The following is a 20,278-nucleotide window of genomic DNA, read 5'->3' as shown; positions in this document are numbered from 1 at the left end:
AAGCAACAGGTACGAAATAGAAAGACCAAGAAGAGAGAATTGCCTCTGATTCGTATGATGTCTCTTCTTTACGTTATCCTATGTCTATCATGGGTACCTTGGTGGATGAAGAATATCATTACGGATGACGAACAGAATAACATTACAACATTCATGTATAGCCTAGGTTGGTTGAATCCAATATATTACTCCATCAGTCCTTTTATTTATGCGCTCAGCAACAGAAACTTTCGAGTTGCATATCAAGACGTATTCCGAGGCGCTGTATGCAGAGTATGATACTGTTTAAGAGGTACATTACATTTGCCATGTCCTTGTTCAAATACGCTTTTTAACTTTTATCGGTAAATATAAATTATATAAGAGATGAACTTTTTTAAGGTATAGTTTGGAGAAATCTAGATATACATGTATAGTTCGAGCAGAGAAGTGGGTGTCCAGTGTCTCGATCACTGTTTCAGTAGCAGCATATTTTGATGATCTCGATTCGGTTTTGGCAAGACTGCTGTAACCTTGTTTACACGCTGCATTGGCTCGCAGTGCGAACTCAAAACTGCAGACTCGCTTTTTTATGCGTGTAAACGCGATTAACTTGCACTGGCTCGCGGTGCTGACACATCATTTTGCTCCGCCAAAATAGTAGGATCAGAACCGCGAACCGGTGCAGACACGGCAATTTTTCTCCGAGTAATTGTCAAGTCTGCACCGACAATTAACAAGCGTTTCATGATGGAGATCTACTCCACTGATCCGCGAGCCGAGTGATCCATGAGCTCGGGCAGCGTCTAAACGCGGCGAAGGATAATCCGCGAGCCAAGTTTGCACCGGCTCTCGGGTAGAGGCCGGTTTCGTTCTTTCTTTCATTCAGGCTATGTAAAATCCAATGTAGCGTTGTTGGCTCAGTCGGTAACGCGTCTGCCCGTCGAACCAAAGATCGTGGGTTCGAGTCCACCCCGGGCGGATGACTGAAGCCAGTGCGTTGTGTGTAATCGTCTCTCCCATCTTTCATAGATGCAGGCTACGTTACAATGGATAAAACTCCGTCCCTTGGATAGGACGTTAAATGGAGGCGCCGTGCAGAGGAGAGTCACCACCTTTGCACGTTATGAACCCACTGCACGATAGGGGAAACCCCACCGTTGTGGTCCACCTTCACTCCCCCAAATTAGTTATATAGGGAGGAGAGACTTGCGGGTCATAGTTCGCTTTTCGCCTCCCAGGCACAGGTGACAAAAGATATATCAGTATACCTGAATTATATTATACAGATATTGACTAATGGGGTGTGTAATATAAACATTCTTTGGACCGCCGGATTTGTATTTTCCCGAGGGGGTATATTTTCCCGAAGCGCGCAGCGCTGAGGGAAAATATGATCACGAGGGAAAATATTAATCCTTTAGGTGGTCCAAAGAATTTTTTTTTAAACATCCCATCAGTCAATATCTGTTATATTAGATAGCCTCTAATGATGAAGATAAAGTTAGGCCTAACGTGCAGCATGTTTATGATATTCACAGTGATTGATTGAACTGGTATAGATCTAACGTTAGATCTTGATCTATAGATATCTAAATAACGTTAGTCTAACGCAGTGAATGACCCTTTTCTATTCAAATCAACTTTGTTTAGGCCTAGCCCTAGATCTAAATGTAAGTTCGAGCCCAGTCCAGGTCCAGGACGCGCGTTTCCGTTTTACACCCTGGCGAAGGCATTTTCCGGAAAAGTAGCCAAAAAGCGACTAGTGAAGAGTCTACACACGTCGCTGGTTGCATGCAGCGTGCGACACAGGCGAGTCCACCACCGCATGCAATTTGCACAGTTACTGATCAGAGCACAGAGTTCCTCGGCACTTCATGTACAGAGAGAGTGGCAGTCAGGAGTGAAATCCGAACATGCTTTTGCAGTCGCGTTGTTTATGATAGCTTTTTTTCTAAAAATAAATTATTAACTAAATGAATAGAATGACAGACAAAATCAAAATAAACAGATACTTATAATGGAAAGACAAATTGAATCCTTTGATGGATTGAAATCTGCCGAAAGATAGATATAGAAGACTGATAAATAGATAGAGACAAGATAGACAGATAGATAGATAGAAATAGAGAGAGAGAGAGGTGGATAGATAGATAGAAAGAGGAAGAGATGGATGGATAGATAGATAAATAGAGAGAGGGGGAGAGACAGAGAGGTCGATAGAGAGAGAGAGAGGGGGAGAGAGAGAAAGAGAGAGAGAAGGATAGATAGAGAGAGAGAGAAAAAAAGACAGACAGATGCTAGAGAGAGAGAGAGATAGATAATTTGAGAGACAGATAGATAGATGTTAGATAGATAGAAAGATAAAGAATGAGAGAGACAGAGAAGATAGACAAATTAACAGATAGATAGATACATAGATAGATAGATATATAGATAGAGAGAAATAGAGAGACAGACAGATGGATAGATAGATGAGAGATAGATTGATGTTAGATAGATAAAGAGGGAGAGAGACAAAGAATATTAACAAATTAAGAGATGAATAAGTTAAAAAAAAAATAGATAGATAAATAGATAGGGAGAATAAGAGAAAGACAGACAGATGGATAGATAGATAGAGATATTAAATAGATAATTAAAGAATGAGAGAGACAGAGAAGATTATTAACAAATTAACAGATAGATAGATACTCTAGTTAAAAAATAGATAAATAGATAGAGAGAAATAGAGAAAGACAGACAGATGGATAGATAGATGGATAGAGAGATAGATAGAGAATTTGAGAGATAGATAGATGTCAGATAGATCAAGAATGAGAGAGAAGAGCGACAAATTAACAGATAGATACTGTAGTTACATAGGTAGGTAGAGAGAGAGAAATAGAGAAAGACAGATGGATGGATAGATAGAGAGAGATAGAGAATTTGAGATAGATAGATGTTAGATAAAGAATGAGAGAGACAGAGAAGATTATTAGAAAGATAGATAGATAGATAGATACTGCAGTTACATAGATAGATAGAGATAGAATTTGAGAGATAGATATATAGACAGATAGAGAGAAAGACAGACATCAGCAAATCGGCAAGGCAAATGATCAAGGCAAACATTCGTATTGAACCTGGAAAGTATAAGCTCAGCTGCATTTGCAAGTACGGTATGTTCTGCGGATAACTTCGGTGCGGACTTTGGATCGCGCGCCCAGCTGATAATGTAAACAAACGTAGACGTAGACTCTTCACTAGTCGCTTTTTGGCTACTTTTCCGGAAAATGCCTTCGCCAGGGTGTAAAACGGAAACGCGCGTCCAGGACCCAAGGCAGGCTGATAATGCATGGCCATCTAATCCACAAGAGGGCGCCATACACGTAAAAAAATATATTCATGGACCGGTTGGTCAATATACTCATCGAAGATGGACCGGCTGGGAAAATACATCGATTTCGATCATATCACATGACGCGCTATGGACCAATCACGCTTGGCTATCTGTCTTGGCTATCTGATATATACAATTAAGTTTCATTATATTGCATTATGCCAAATATACTTTCTCTATGATAAATTTCAATACGTTATTTGTCTTTGTATATAAATGTATATATATATTCATATATTAGCAGATTTATTAATTGGAAATTTTACTCATCAAAACCGGATGTAAAATAAAAAGTTATGACATTCTAAATTTTGAATTATATCAGTGCATCTTCTTTTCGGTATGCAAATGAGCAGACTGATGACGTCATCCATTCAGTATTTCTTTTGTATTTTATTATATGAAATGTGAAAAATCTAAATTTTCTTCCACTCTAAAAACATTTTACCCAATATTGGGTAAAATGGGAACATGTATGCTTGGTGAGTTAGATGATTCATAATGGATGTACTTTTTGCCCCATAGTAAACACTATGTTTAGAGTACGATTTGCGCAAGGTGTAGGAAGTGGGGGCGTGCTAAACCCATTGATGTAGGTAAAGGGAAGGGTAAAACCGACGTCCGTGACATTCAGGGAATACTTGCCAAGGGTATCGTTTGGTTTCCAATACTTGTTGAGGGTAGGGTTTCACACGCAAATACTTGTTAAGCGGTGCATTTTCAGAATATGGAAAATACTTGTTTAGGATGCTTTTCGAGACCCCATGGTCGCGCATGGTATCAACTATGAAGTGCCCCCCGGGTGATAACCCCCCCAAACAACCCACATGACCACACCCCCCCCCCCCTCAGCTAACAACCTCACTGGCCAAAAACATTAGGAACAAAAACACGACAAAAAATACGTCTTGTATCATTTATACGGACTATAAACCCATCCATCCCGACTATTAAAGAATAAATATTGTGATCTTCATCTCAAAATAGCCTTAAAACTTACATACTGAAGCTTTTCTACCATTGTCTCATTCTGTTATACATTGCGTCGCTCTAGCGTTCTAGTCATTCCTGAAAGCTTCAGTATGTCCATTATTAAGGCTGTTGTAAGATTTTGCGGTACCAAGCACTTATTTATCTTATACAAATGGTAAATCTTGGTATAAAAAACGTGAATCAAACTGCTTTATATGACTGACAGTTGAATAACTTCTTGTATTTTAATGATCAAGGACTAAATGATCTTGAATAATCTATTAAATGGACAAATCAAGCTGGAAGTAAGATTCCACTCTAAATCAAACTGTTTTAAATGACAACTTGAATTATTGGCCTATATTATGATAATGATATTCCCAATGATTTACCTCGAGCTTTTCTTGAATTTTGATAAAATTATATGGCTCTTCTGGAACTTACCAGCGTACGTCTGAAGTAGGATTATTTTCTAAGGTGGAGCTGTAATCATCGGATTACGTTTCAATTTGTACGGAAATTTCGTTAGAAAGTGTGCACAGAATTATAGTATGTGCACAATTCATAATCACTCCACAATGCCATGTAGAAAATTATATAGACTGAAAAACCACCCCCTCACCCTCATGCCGGGCAGGGGCCTTAACGGGTTTATGCTATATAGGAGAGGGCAGCGCAATCTAATTTTCAGGTAACTCCAAAATTCAAAACGCCCGTAATTTCACTTTCTGAAGAATAAATAGAAATGAAAACATTTAAAGTAACATTTTCTTCGATTAATTCGTTCATTATACATACACACACACACACACACATATATACAGTGCGTATCAAAAAAAAGTTTACACTTAGAAAATATCCTATAAAATTATACATTTGTAATATCCTGAAGATTTTTTCACATTTTAACATTGGTCCAGATCCATTTTAGCAAATGACGATATAAATGTCAAAAATATTTCCGCTTGATTGAGCACCACTTACTTTTGAAAAATTAGTGAAAAATGATTTGCGCAGAACTTTGAAATAGTTATGCGAATAAAAGTAGACCTTAATCATGAAGAACACGTGGAAATTAGCAAGTAAAATTGATATGAAGATATCTTTTACCTTTCTAAACTTGTTTCCTTGCCCAAAACACTTCGAAGAGTGCATTGCGCCCCACCCCACTCCCCCACACACCGAGGCCATCGTGACGATATTTGCTTTACACTGAGCTGTGATTTACATGAAATGGCTTAGGCTTGATTTTCATTTTGTTAATCATTTCCAAGCTTGGAAAAGTGTGGAGAAACAAGTATTAAATGAAAAAGAAATGTAAACCAACTTTAAATGATAAAAACTTAGTGAAAAATGCTGGAGATGTCTGATATAAACTTTTGTTCAGATTCAGTTATGTCCTCAGATCCAGCTGGCACAAAAAGGGTAAAGGTTGTGCTTACTAAGTGTTGAAATTTCAAATTTGGGCGGCAAAATTGTTACAAAATGCTTGAATGTATCCGTTTTATTTCAATTGGCTAAAAGTGCTAGGGAAATTTATGAGAAATGCTTCGCAGGGTAAGTTTGATTTCGCCCTTTCCCCTAGACACAGCGTGAAAACGAGCATTTCTGCGCAAACAGATTTCTGCGAGCTTTACAAAAATGGACAGTGCTCACTCAAGTATAACATTCTGTCAAAACTTTTACTTTCATTGGATAGATGAGACCCAAACCCATAATTATATGTGAAAAAATTACCCACATGTTGTATATTTTTTAATTCCCAGGGCTTTTTCAAAGTGTAAACTTTTTTTTGATACGCACTGTATATATATGTGTGTGTGTGTGGGGGTGTGTGTGAGGGTGAGGGGGATGTGTTTGTGTGTGGGTGTTTTTTATGATGAGGGTGTGTATCTGCAATACTCCTTGAAAACGTGTATGTGTTCTGCATGGAGGAAAGACAAAAGGAGAGAGGGAGCAGAGAGTGATGAAGAGAAAACGATCGAGGCTTTTTTTTATACATTATAACAACAAATTACCATTCTACAAGAGCCTTCTGTACTGCAAGAAAAGAATCTGAATAATATATTGGGAGAAAGAGACGTCAGTTAGAGAAATCCAAGCACGGGGAAATTAAGAAAATGTAACAAAGTCCAAGGTTCCAGACCTTAAAATTTTTCTTTATTTGAAAGAAATGTACAAAACCATAACATCGTAATGTATCACTGACAGATACGAACATCAGTATACAACTTAAATCAACCATATGTAGCCTTATAGCTCTTGTGTTGCGTGTAGAATTGTCTGATTTGCATGTGTATTTTCATCAAATAAAGTCACTGAGAAGAAGTAACATATTTTATGTCATGATTATGAAGGCAATATAACTCAATTGAATGTCCAATCAAGAAAATATTCCTTGCATAGCTAGGTGTAGACAAATATAAGGGTTATATCAACACGTAAAATACTTCAAATATTGCACCTTGTTTCAAAATATACAAATATTACCTGGTCATAAATTACCAAGATCTTTATAACATCAGTTATCAATTGACGATATTGATCTTTCTTCTTTGTCAAAGGCGTATCGTAAAAACTGTCGTATTTTGAGTCTGTTCAATTATCCTTTTATGACAATTAAACGTGACTTTTTAAAGTTAAAAGTATTTGTTATTCGTAATTTTTCTGTAAATCAGCTTTTACAACAATTGCTTTGATCAAAATTATTCAATATTTCCAAATGATTTCGATTTGTTGATAACTTAATCCTACTGATGATTTTTAAATTATAAATTTTAAAATTGAAATATGAATAAATGTTTGATAAATTGATACAATTTTCAATCAACTTACTGAAAAAAAGTTCCAACAAACTTCGTAGTGAAGATGATATCGATATGACGTGTATTGAAGAATAAAAAAATAAAACGATTATATTGGTCTTAAATCTACGTAGCACCATATTTTCTATCAGAGCATTATTCATAACTTCTTTTAATACCTGTAAGCCAATACATGTAATGGATGACAAAATTGCATGCAATTTATTATACACATTTACAAACGTTAAAATATGCAAGCACGATTAATGAAAAATATACAATCCAAATTTATACATACATAATAAACATGACAGTTGTCATTCTTATATATTTTTTACATAATATATACACATCATGAAATTACAACAGATTTTTTTCTTTCATCGCTATAGGGTATACCCAAAAGGCACAAATGTGAATTTATTGCAGAAGAATTTGTACAGTGAAAAATACAACGGCCTTGTATCGTATCAAACAACATCAGATTGTGAGTAATGACAAATAAAATGAAATATGACTGGTAAACTGAATGGTAAAAGCAAATATTATCATCTCTCATACTGACGACTAATCTATGTAGAGATTTGTTAATCGAATTGTTAAGTCATTTTGAAATAACTGATCACATTCAGAGACGAAAGTTATTCTTATGGCTTGATCTTAAAGATCAAGTCAAAAATTATATTAGTTATGGTCATGTAACTGATTTGGAAGTATACATCTATTTTAACTGATTTGGATTGTTAATTCAATAGTTAAATTATAAGAACATAATAAATCCTGCCTTAATTAAGTAGACTATTTCTGCTAACTTGTAATTGATATATACAGTACATGTATTTGTCATCTCATTTGTTAGCTTCATTTATTGTGTAAACGTTTGTATTTGAAATGCACTAGTAAAACGCACATTTCCCGTATGCAATTAGAACAAATGATCAATAAATCAGTAAAGTTATTAAAACGACTCCAGAGTATGCTGACGAACACGCGTACATATATCTTACTTGTTGAGATCTAAGTCGTATTTAGTTCATAAACAGTAAATTTGAAAAGGTAAGAAAAAAAAGCAAATGTTTCTTACATCATGAGTAGAGGTTTACTAATGATTTGCTTCACTAACGTACAGAGTGGGGGTGGGGGCTTCGGAGGCCGGCCCCAACAATTCAGGACAAAGATAAAAACGAGAAAAGAAACGTAAAGGAAAGGGAAAGAGTGAAATATAACATTATTTTCATAATATTATCTCAAATTCTATCATAACAGATTTTTGTATTAAAAAGATAAAAATGTGTTCGTTCGCATTGTCTTATAACTTTAGCTCCATCCGTCATAACTGCCCCTCAAAGTTATTGGCTCATTACACCACTGATTTGCATCATTAAATGCCCTTTGTATAGGCCTACCTCGCAGTGGATGGAACCCTTGTATAGGCCTACCTCGCAGAAGTAATATAAATGGGCTCCTTGTAAAGGCATACCTCGCAGAAGTAGCTTGCCCCTTGTATAGGCCTACCTCATAGAAGTAGATGGGCTCCTTGTATAGGCCTACCTCGCAGAAGTAGCTTGCCCCTTGTATAGGCCTACCTCACAGAAGTAGAATGGCTCCTTGTATAGGCCTACGTCACAGAAGTAGATTGGCTCCATGTGTAGGCCTACCGCACAGAAGTAGATTGGCTCCTTGTATAGGCCTACGTCACAGAAGTAGATTGGCTCCTTGTGTAGGCCTACCTCACAGAAGTAGATTGGCTCCTTGTATAGGCCTACCTCACAGAAGTAGATTGGCTCCATGTGTAGGCCTACCTCACAGAAGTAGATTGGCTCCATGTGTAGGCCTACCTCACAGAAGTAGATTGGCTCCATGTGTAGGCCTACCTCACAAAAGTAGATTGGCTCCATGTGTAGGCCTACCTCACAGAAGTAGATTGGCTCCTTGTAAAGCCCTACCTCGCAGAAGTAGCTGGGCCCCTTGGAATAAAATTTCCGTTTACTGTCAGAAATAAGGCACCAGCTAAATCGGTAAACGATTGGTTATTAAAGGCTCTGTTATGAACTTCATGATTGGACACAAGTAATATGGTGCTGAATATTGTTTTTTCCAAAATCACTCGTATATGATACCGCCAGGTTTGCTTATTTAGAAAACTCAGTATGTCTGTGACAATGTAGAAAAGGGGTCACATTAACAAAACCAAAATGCATAAACGCAAAGTTTCTATAAACTCTCATTATTTGGTTTCACAATTTTGTCCGAATTTAACATCCTTCGGAAATTTGATTGTCCTGTGATCTAAAATTTTTATGTCAATTGCAAAATGTGTCTCGCCGTTCGTCAGATATTCAAAGGAGAAGGGATGCGCTCGAAAATATATGTACAACGGATATTATTTAACTCGTCGATATTCATATTAACTTCTCATTTTATTTGATTTTTGTTCGTAGACTGGCCATAAGACAAATATAATGGTGACTTCGTCTGGAAAGAACGGAATACGCTGAGGTTACCAAGTGCAGCGGAAAAAGGGTCTTGAACATCGGATTGCTTTGACTTGTTTGCCCGTTGACGAGTTTCTATTTCCGCACATTATAGACCATAACGATGAGCCTACGTATGTTCTGTTTAGAAAAGCAATGAAGATAATAGGTAATAATGACCCAGAATTACGAATGACACAACATTTGTCACCGATCAAGGATGGCGCTTTTCAAGGCACCATCTCCATTGTTTTTTTTTTTTAAACCAAAGTGGTTCTGCCTCTTCTTCCTTTGCTTGTGTAAAAGGACTGTGCGTGTGGTTCTCCCTCGTGCCACATGATGAGTTCTTGGAACCTTGCTTCTACACACGATGCTGTCAATCGAGCCTCAGGATCCTCGTCCCAACAGTCAACCACTGTGTTCTTGATGATCGTTAGACCCTGCGATTAAAACATTTCATAACCATTATACAAAATGTTCATATCCCTGATAATCGTTGTGATCAAGAGACACTGCTCCCCAAACGTCATTAGTAAAACTCTGCTCCCCCAAACGTAATTAGTAAGACACTACTTCCCCAAACTTCATTAGTAAAACTCTGCTCCCCCAAACGTCATTAGTAAGACTCTACTCCCCCAAACGTCATCAGGTCATTAATAAAACTTTGCTCCCCAAACGTCACTAGTAAAATTCTGCTCCCCCAAACGTCATAAGTAAAATTCTGCTCCCCAAACGTCATTAGTAAGACTCTGCTCCCCCAAACATCATTAGTAAGACTCTGCTCCCCCAAACGTAATTAGTAAGACACTACTTCCCCAAACTTCATTAGTAAAACTCTGCTCCCCCAAACGTCATTAGTAAGACTCTACTCCCCCAAACGTCATCAGGTCATTAATAAAACTTTGCTCCCCAAACGTCATTAGTAAAATTCTGCTCCCCAAACGTCATAAGTAAAATTCTGCTCCCCAAACGTCATTAGTAAAACTCTGCTCCCCCAAACATTTATTAGTAAGACTCTGCTCCCCCAAACGTCATTAGTAAGACTCTGCTCCCCCAAACGTCATTAGTAAGACTCTGCTCCCCAAACGTCATTAGTAAGACTCTGCTCCCCCAAACATCATTAGTAAGACTCTGCTCCCCCAAACGTCATTAGTAAGACTCTGCTCCCCAAACGTCATTAGTAAAACTCTGCTCCCCCAAACGTCATTAGTAAAACTCTGCTCCCCCAAACGTCATTAGTAAAACTCTGCTCCCCCAAACGTCATTAGTAAGACTATTCTCCCCAAAACGTCATTAGTAAGACTCTTTTCTCCAAACGTCATTAGTAAGACTCTGCTCCCCCAAACATCATTAGTAATACTCTGCTTCCCCAAACGTCATCAGTAAGACTCTGCTCCCCAAACGTCATTAGTAAGACTCTGCTCCCCAAACGTCATTAGTAAGACTCTGCTCCCCCAAACGTCATTAGTAAGACTCTGCTCCCCAAACGTCATTAGTAAAACTCTGCTCCCCCAAACGTCAAAAGACTTTGCGAGGTCATTAGTAAAATTCTGCTCCCCCAAACGTCATTAGTAAGACTCTGCTCCCCCAAACGTCATTAGTAAGACTCTGCTCCCCAAACGTCATTAGTAAAACTCTGCTCCCCAAACGTCATTAGTAAAACTCTGCTCCCCCAAACGTCATTATTAAGACTATTCTCCCCAAAACGTCATTAGTAAAACTATTTTCTCCAAACGTCATTAGTAAGACTCTGCTCCACAAACGTCATTAGTAAAACTCTGCTCCCCCAAACGTCATAAGACTTTGCGAGGTCATTAGTAAAACTCTGCTCCCCAAACGTCATTAGTAAAACTCTGCTCCCCCAAACGTCATTAGTAAGACTATTCTCCCCAAAACGTCATTAGTAAGACTATTTTCTCCAAACGTCATTAGTAAGCCTCTGCTCCCCCAACCTGCTTGACCTATAGTTCGTCGGCGTCAGTCGAGATCGCCCTGGTTAACAATTTTTAACAAGTTCATAATATTGGGGCAGGGAGCCAGATCGTTGTTAATAACCTCTATCCCCTGATCACCACGCCAATCAAAACTTGCTCGATCGAGTTGGTCAACTTTGAATACGTTCAAAATTATTGCATGACTGCACACTTTTCGTTCTCTCCTGATTTAACTTGAAATGCTTGATGAGACAGACTGACTATCTTGGTAAAGATTGATTGAGTAGATCGGTGCTGAAGTGAGTCTTACAATGAAATCTAGCATTAGTTTATTTTTATAAAGTAGACCCTAGTAGACCTTATGCCCCATGTTATCTACCACAATTGATCGTTGACGAGTTTTAAACATTGCTGGACAACTTTCATGACGTTTGTGGAAAACTTCTAAAGTCAGTGGGACAGTTTTAACTTTTAACGATCTGACAAAGGAAAATTCGGAATATATTTGGCAAATAAACTGATATGGTTTCAAGACAAATTAGATGAGAACATCTGATAAAATGATTTAAATAATGAACGACGATACTTTGTATATGACTGATTCTGCCATTTAATTGCTACTCATGATTTTAATCAATCTTGAATTGAACTTCATATTGCATGCTTATCTAGACGGCCAAACTTTGTATTATGAGTATTCCTACTTGTTTTATGCTGAACAAGTATCGGTCGATCGACGACAACGGAATTAGAGAAAGGATTTGGTTGTTTGATGTCAATATTGTACTACAGGGCCTACTCTGAATCATTATATTGAAGGCCATCATTTATCTTTCTTTCGAAAAAAAAGAAGTGACAATTCAGTACGGAAATATTCTTAAATGGATGTCACCGAAGTGATCAATGGTACATACTGGATTTCTGAGCCACTCGTCTGTAATTGGTGGTCTTTCTCTCCTCAGTACTACAAGTGTCTTCATCATCTCCAGACTAGCTCTTCGGTCACCAAGACTACCGCTGAATGGAAGCTCGTATTCATTTATATCTGGGTGAGGGAGGAGGAAAAGATTGAAATACATAAGATAGTCATTATTTTCTGCTTCGATCGCATTACCATGATTACCGTGTACCGATCTCGGTCTGATTGGTCTAGTTCGGTAAAGTGATCGCCTTGATCAACTTGACTGACAATTCAAGAACTCAACTCAAGCACACCTAGTTAGCAATAATGCTTGTAGCATTGAATGCAGGATACAATGGCATTGTCCATTAAATGCCTTGCTCATCATGCTCATGGGCATAATGTGATCGAACTTGGAGAGGGCGCCACCGCCACCGTCGGACGTAACTTCTGGGAGTTGTAAATATTCACTTAAATCTTGTCAATCCTGTTATCTTTGTATATTTTGTTGACATATATTCAAATTTAATGATTAATTCTATGCTCTGTTGTATATATTTTTTGTCATGTCTTGCTAAAAAGTAGGAAATAAGGGCCTCCCCTCGACCACTAAAACACCAATTATAGCAAACCCACGTAGAACTGTGTATTGCGTATGTATGTGTATGGACAACCAGTGGTATGGCGTTGCGAACTGTACGGTCACCCTATCCATCTATTTGTCTGCAGTTCATTGTAGTTGTTGCTTTTCTATATGCATCCTACCTACCTAATCCCAAGAACTGTAAGACATATGAACCTACAACTCTCACTTCAGTGTCTGTCATTGTGAATCACGGGAAACTGAGCAGGTTGATGTCAATGTCGATAGATATCTCTTCTACACAAATACGACATCGTAAACATCTCTGTTTGACAACAATATTACTATTACTGGCTGGGGACATTCAAACTAACCCAGGGCCGAAGTCAACTCCAGTGTACCCTTGTGGATTCTGTGAACGCCCAGTTACGTGGTCCCATGCAGCTTGCTGTCTGCTGTTGTAATTGTAGTATATGGTACCACAAGTCCTGTGAAGGATTAAATACGCAGGATATGTCACACTTAGGACATGATAGTGTAGTGTGGCATTGTTACAAATGTGATAGCATCAATGTGGACAACTTTACATTCAACCACTTCGAGCTTGAAACATCTAACACTTTTTACCTACTCTCGCCAGCTGCAACAAGTTCAGTGGACTCATTTGCATCTGATGATCTGGATAAGCTTTACCCAGTCAACGAGAGCAGTCCAAAGTCGCCTAAAGGCAAAAGAAGAGAGATAAGGAACTCCATTGAAAAGTGTACGAGTAGCACATCGTCCTCGACATCGCAAGAATCTAGTCGTAGCTCTCTGATCCATCCCAAAAAGACTAACTTGAGGGTGCTTACTGTAAACTGTTGCAGCATCAGGAGTAATCGATCGGAATTCACCGCAGCCATGGACTATGTGAAACCAGACATCATCTGCGGCACCGAATCATGGCTAAGTGGCATTAAGCCAGGGAAAGATCCGACGGATGATGCAATAAAGTCCAGTGAAGTCTTCCCGGACTCCCACTTTTTCCACAGGAATGATCGTGAAACTGCTGGAGGAGGAGTCTTTGTCGGCATCAACAGAACTATGACATCTGATTGTAGGCCTGACTTAATCACTGATTGTGAAGTCATCTGGACTAAAGTAAAACTCCAAGGAGGTGCGAACAGGGATTTATATTGTGGTTCATTCTACATGCCTCATCGTGATTTACGACACCTAAATCAGCTACATGCTTCCCTGGGTCGGGTACTTAACTCAAGAACAGGGAAACATATTATTCTTGCAGAAGACTTTAATTGCCCCGATATAGATTGGGACAATCTTTGTGTTCGACCAGGAGCATCCGATAGAGATGTACAGCAGGCGTTGATTGATATCTCTGTGGAATATGGCCTTACTCAAGTCCACAATCAACCTACTAGACAAGACAATATATTGGATTTGATCTTTACAAATAACCCTTCTGTGGTCAAGTCTTCTTCAAGTATTCCTGGTATCAGTGATCATGCCATGGTGGTTACTGATTTTGACATCCTACCAAGCATCACCAAATACCACAAGAGAAAGTGTTTATTGTTCAATAAGGCAGACTGGAATAAAATAAGAGATGAGATGTCAAAGTTATCTGATGAAATTTCTCGTCAAGTAGAGTTAGACGGCAATATTGATGATATCTGGACTCTCTTCAAAACATCCCTCATGAAAGTGGTAGATAAAAACATACCATCGAAGATGAGGAGTGGTAGGAAATCTCTTCCATGGTTCTGCCACTCGTTGAAACGCATGGTAAAAAGGAAGGCTAGACTCTTCAAGAAGGCTAAAGACCCCAGAAGGACTTCCAACAAAGCTGAAGATTGGGAGAAGTACAAGTGTTTCCAGCGTACTTGTAAGAAGGCCTTTAAGAAGGCAGAGGAGGAGCATGTAACATCATCAATTGTTCAAGGCCTTGAAGAAAATAACCCGAAACCATTTTGGCGCTATATAGCATCAAAACGCCAAGACAGAACAGGGCTAACCCCACTCAAGAATGCTGGCAACCTTATCCATGAAAGTAAAGCCAAGGCTCAGTTGTTGGTTAAGGAATTCAAATCTGTATTTTCAAGAGGAACTTATGCTCCACCTGAATTGAATAATCCATGCAGAAGAAAGATCTCTCCACTGCACATCACCGTAAATGGAGTTGAGAAGTTGTTATCAACGATAAATGCTTCCAAAGCGTCGGGTCCTGATCTCATCCCAAACACGGTACTTAAAGAATGTGCGAGGGAACTGGCTCCAGGTTTGCGAGATTTTTTCCAGTTATCAGTTGATCTAGGCAGAGTACCATCCGACTGGAAGAAGGCACATGTTACACCAGTCTTTAAGAAAGGTGATGTACACTCAACTGGAAATTATCGACCAGTCTCCCTCACATCAGTGATCTGCAAACAACTTGAGCATATCATCTGTAAGCACCTCTTCAAACATCTACAAGAAAACAATATCTTGTCTTCTCTCAACCATGGGTAGGTCTGGTCATTCAACTGAAACTCAACTACTGACCAAGGTACACGATCTCCTTCTTGCCCATGACAAGAAAGTACAGTCAGACGTCATCATACTAGACTTTGCAAAGGCGTTTGATACAGTGCCTGACTCTCTACTCCTACATAAACTAGCGAACTATGGGATAGATGGCTCGATACACAAGTGGCTCACATCCTTCCTAACACACAGGGAGATGACGGTTGTAGTTGATGGAGAGCATTCCGACCCAGAAGAAGTAACATCAGGAGTGCCGCAGGGGACAGTGCTCGGGCCCTTGTTATTTCTATGCCACATCAACGACCTCCCTGATGTCGTCCAGTCACAGGTTCGCTTATTCGCAGATGACTGTGTGCTGTATAGACATATTAAGTCTCAACGAGACCATCATAAGCTGCAGCAGGACCTTACTGCATTAGAAAGCTGGGCATCCACCTGGGGAATGAGGTTCAATGCTAACAAGTGCCAAGTTATGAGTATAAATGCCAAAACCTCATACTTCTACACCATAAATGACAGTATACTCAAACATGTATCTCAACATTCATATCTTGGAGTAACACTAGCCGACAATCTGAAATGGTCACCCCAGATCAACAAAGCTGTGAAGAAGGCAAACTCTGTCCTTGCTTTACTCAGAAGGAATCTAAGTTTCTGCCCAGAGAATTGCAAACGCACAGCATACATTGCACTAGTCAGATCTATCCTGGAATATGGTGCATGTGTCTGGGATCCCTATCTTCAGAAGGACATTCAATGTCTGGAGAAAACACAGCGTAGAGCAGTACGGTTCATCTGTGGCGACTACAGCTCTCGAGAACCAGGCTCGATTACCAAGATGAGAGAGAATCTCAACCTGCCTACTCTTGCCTCAAGACGCCAAGTCCTGAAACTTACATCCTACTTCAAAGTGGTCGAGGGGTTGGTTCCTGCCCTTCCTGTTGATAAATTTCTTATTAAAGCAAGACCCAAACGTAATATCAAAGCTAAGAAATTTGTAAACTTTGATGCCACTAATGTGGTAGAGAAACAAGTTACAAATAATTCTCAATAAGACATTGTAACACAGAGCAGTTAAGAAATTCTTTTTTTGTGAATACAACGTTGGCCTGGAATCAACTCCCTAACGAAGTTGTCAGCAGTACATCACCAGAGGTGTTTAAAGCCAAGATCGAGGAAAGCCACCTACGTTTCGACTAAACTCATTTGCGCCCTCTCCTAACCCGGTGCATTATACCTAACGGTCCTGCACTGTACTACATCCAGATCCAGATCCAGAACCCCGAACACACCCTTAGACCACTCGGCCACGGCACCTTCATAGCCATGACGATCAATTGACACCATTGTAATACCGAGTAAGAGACAGACCAGGTCAAAAATATATTAATCAGGCTTGTTGGAGTCGATCATTTCGGAAGTGATGAAAACGTTTGTATTCAGAAAAAAAACATTCCCCTCGTATCTGCACTTATTGGTCCTCGTGTGGGACTTGAACTGTGCTACAAAGTACGTCATAGATAATTTTTTATAATAAAGATATTGTAATTGTCATTGAGATAGTTACTTTCATATGCTAAAGCATCATAATATGAGCTGGATAATGGTTTCAAGTAATAATTGATGAATTATTATACACGTGTTCATGCATGGTTGGTTCAACGACATGTCACTGAAGATAAGTTTATTGTCATAATCGCACTTTAGTGGGTTCCACTTGCTATTGTGAAAACTGAAAGATAGCATTTATTTAGTAATTGTTTTCTTCGAAGTTATATATTTCCAGTTTCGCCTCAATTTTTTTCAACTCCGACCTGGAAAAAATGGCTGGGAAGGCCTTGGATAAGTAGGTCTGATTTCTCCTACGTAATTTCCTCCACGGGCCGAGCAAGAGGCATCGGAAGTGAAGAAGCAGTCTTTTACTTCCGGGTTATGCGATTATTATTCTTCAATACATTTGTACTTTCATAAGATGGCGAAAGGAAAGTTATATAGGATGGAAGGGAACGAGGGAGGAAATGAATAAGGGAACGCCTTATTAATCACAATCCTATTCTACTTGACTCATGAGATGTTATTGGTGCGTTTTGTCCAGGGTGGATTTTTTTTATGGGTGAAAATATTTTTCGCCCCCCCCCCCCCTATGGCCGAAAGCTGAATCCGCCTCTGCCACTTTTGCATTTTAGACAATATGATACAAATAATATTGTCTTAAATACGAAAGTGGCAGGGCGGATTCAGCTTTCGGCAATATATTTTCACCCATATCTCCCCGATCGGCCGCTCAAAGTTTATTTTTTTTAAGGGCTATAGTCCTACCAGTCACTTCTTTGCTTATTCTTTTACAAAACATAAATACATAATAATCTCATATAAGCCCTAATTGAATTAATAGAATGAATTGAATGTATTTTGTCTTGAAAATTGAACATTCTGAGCAATTTCTGTGATCGTGAACAAGATGTGTATGTAACTAAATAATTACTGCGATCGCGAATCGCGAGCTGAAATTTTTAATGTACGTTTTGGCCTGATCGAAAGGGACCTGTTAAAGACTGTTTGCAGTTACCCATGAAAACAATACATATTTCAACGATCAAATAATGCGAGCGCGATCTGAAAATCTTTGACATTGACCTAAAAACTGGACATTCTAATCATTTTTTGTTATCATGAACATGATAGGTATCTAAACAATCAATGCGAGCGCGAAGAGGAGATTTAGACCAAAAACGGGACACTCTTTTCATGTTTTGTAAATCATAAAAAAATGAATAAATGGGTATCTTTTTATTTTAATAATGCGAGCGCGAAGCGCGAGAAGATTTTTTTTATATATTCTGGTATAAAACTGGATAATTTAAGCACGTTTCGAACAAGCTGAGTATCTCAATAAACATGTGTGAACGTGTATTGAAACTGAGACCTAGAGTCTGGGCTTTCTAGATACATTTCTTTTATTATGAAAATAAGTATAGTGCGCGAGTGCGAGCTAAAAAAAAAACGATCTGAAAAGAGTCACATTTAAGCAATATTTTAAGCATTGTGTATAGGAAAATTGTAAAGTGGATATGGATCGCACTTAACAAATGATAAAAGCCAAGCCCGAGCTGATGTTTTAAATTATTAATTAGACCTAGGACTTACATTGTAAGAGCATTTTATCATCGCATGGAAATTATGACTATATTCCTAAGCGTGAGATGAAACGTTTCGATATTCCATTCTGAAAAAAGGGACAATTTCATCATTAGGAATTCATGAAACATTTATCTATCAATCTAATATTAATGAGAGCGCGAAATTTGTTGACAATAAGGCCTGAAAGCTGGAAATTTTAGGCACTCTTTAATATTGTCTTATGGCCTACTTGAGCGCATACATGGTAATCCTCCTATGCAGAGCTACTCTTACTTTTTTTGTTTTCAGCGTATTTCTCAAGTTAAAAAGGACACTTTTTTGGTTGCCCCAAAATAGGGGACCAAAGCAGCTCCCCCCTCTTTGGATCCGCGCCTGAGTGGTCTTTTGTATGTAATCTATGCATATTGTATATTCACATGCTTAAGTTATTTAGTACTACAGGCGTGCACATGTTTAACGAGAATGTTTCAAAATCTTTGTGACACTGGTCACTATAGTCATCGTAAAGATTCAATAAAGGAATGATTTATTTTAATTTGGCCAATAACTTAAAATCTTGAGTGTCTGTCACTTTTCTTCGGTCGCGAGTTTTTTCATGGTTTGATCGGGTGTAGGGTCCTAATAAACCAAGAATGTGGGTAAAATTCGTTTATTTCAGTGCCTTTGAAGTGGTTTTATATCAATCAACATGATTTTTTATAAAATATTAGGGTTCGGAGTTTTTTGTTTTATTTGAATTTGTAATGTTTTTCTCGTATCACTTCTTTCACACATCAGGTGTTTTTTTGTTATTATATGATACCTGTAGACAGTCAACTTAATGGCAATGTTGGTCTATACTGCTTGTCATAAACGACGTTTATCAGTTTATTTAAAACAGTAGGACAACATTAATTTAAAAAGCGGCTACAAACATGTTGCCCCAATGAGTTGATTCCTGAAATGGCTAATAACACCGAATTATTGGTAAGATTCTAACCAAGGTAAATTTCGACTGCTTGGGGATTGGGCACAATACATTAGACATTTATTGATACTTCTGGCTTAAAACTTAATTAAAATTGACGTTACTGTCTGAACTAAAATGTATTCCCTAATTTAGCTAAAGGAGCAGTAAACCCCGAGGTTACATTGTTACTCATATTATAACTGTCTTGAAGAAAACGTCGTCTTCATCAAGAATAATGCTGAGATCATAAGAGTTGTAGACAGAGGGCGGAAATTGGCGGAAACAAGCGCTGGGCTTTGGATGCATATAAGAAAACACTAGTCTGGCTTACTAGCTCGCGTTGCCGTACAAGAGACCCTTTCTTGTATATCAATATGCAATACAGTTTACCAACATGAACATATGAATTATCGAAGACTGAACATTATCCCCCCAAAATAAATCTATACATCATGACACATCAATGAGAGAATCTTTATTACTAGCATCTAAGAAGAGCTAGGAAACACCCAATAAGAAATCCACTCCCACCCCACTTCCCCCCCCCAAAAAAAAAAAGCATGAACACAAGAATATGGTCGGGTGATTTTCTAATTTTCTACCTGTCAGAATGATTTGTTATGAAGTGGTAAAGTA

The 20,278-nt window shown here is 38.5% G+C and overlaps 1 protein-coding gene across 2 annotated transcripts in view; it reads right to left on the bottom strand.

The window, feature by feature from the left end:
- Nucleotides 1–6,476: 6,476 nt before the first annotated feature.
- Nucleotides 6,477–20,278, bottom strand: part of LOC121410051 (TGF-beta receptor type-2-like) — a 50,225-nt gene continuing 36,423 nt past the window's right edge. For both annotated transcript variants that reach the window (XM_041601890.1, XM_041601891.1), the window contains 2 exons: nucleotides 12,460–12,590; nucleotides 6,477–10,051 (listed from right to left, as the gene is read on the bottom strand). In XM_041601890.1, coding sequence (XP_041457824.1) covers nucleotides 9,872–10,051; nucleotides 12,460–12,590 — 311 coding nt within the window. In that variant the 3' untranslated portion in view covers nucleotides 6,477–9,871. The remainder of the gene's footprint in view (nucleotides 10,052–12,459; nucleotides 12,591–20,278) is intronic.

Source organism: Lytechinus variegatus, chromosome 3 (assembly GCF_018143015.1).
Source record: "Lytechinus variegatus isolate NC3 chromosome 3, Lvar_3.0, whole genome shotgun sequence".
Classification (NCBI taxonomy): Eukaryota; Metazoa; Echinodermata; class Echinoidea; order Temnopleuroida; family Toxopneustidae; genus Lytechinus; species Lytechinus variegatus.
Note: the sequence above shows the minus strand (reverse complement) of the source record. Positions and strands in the feature narration are given on the sequence as shown.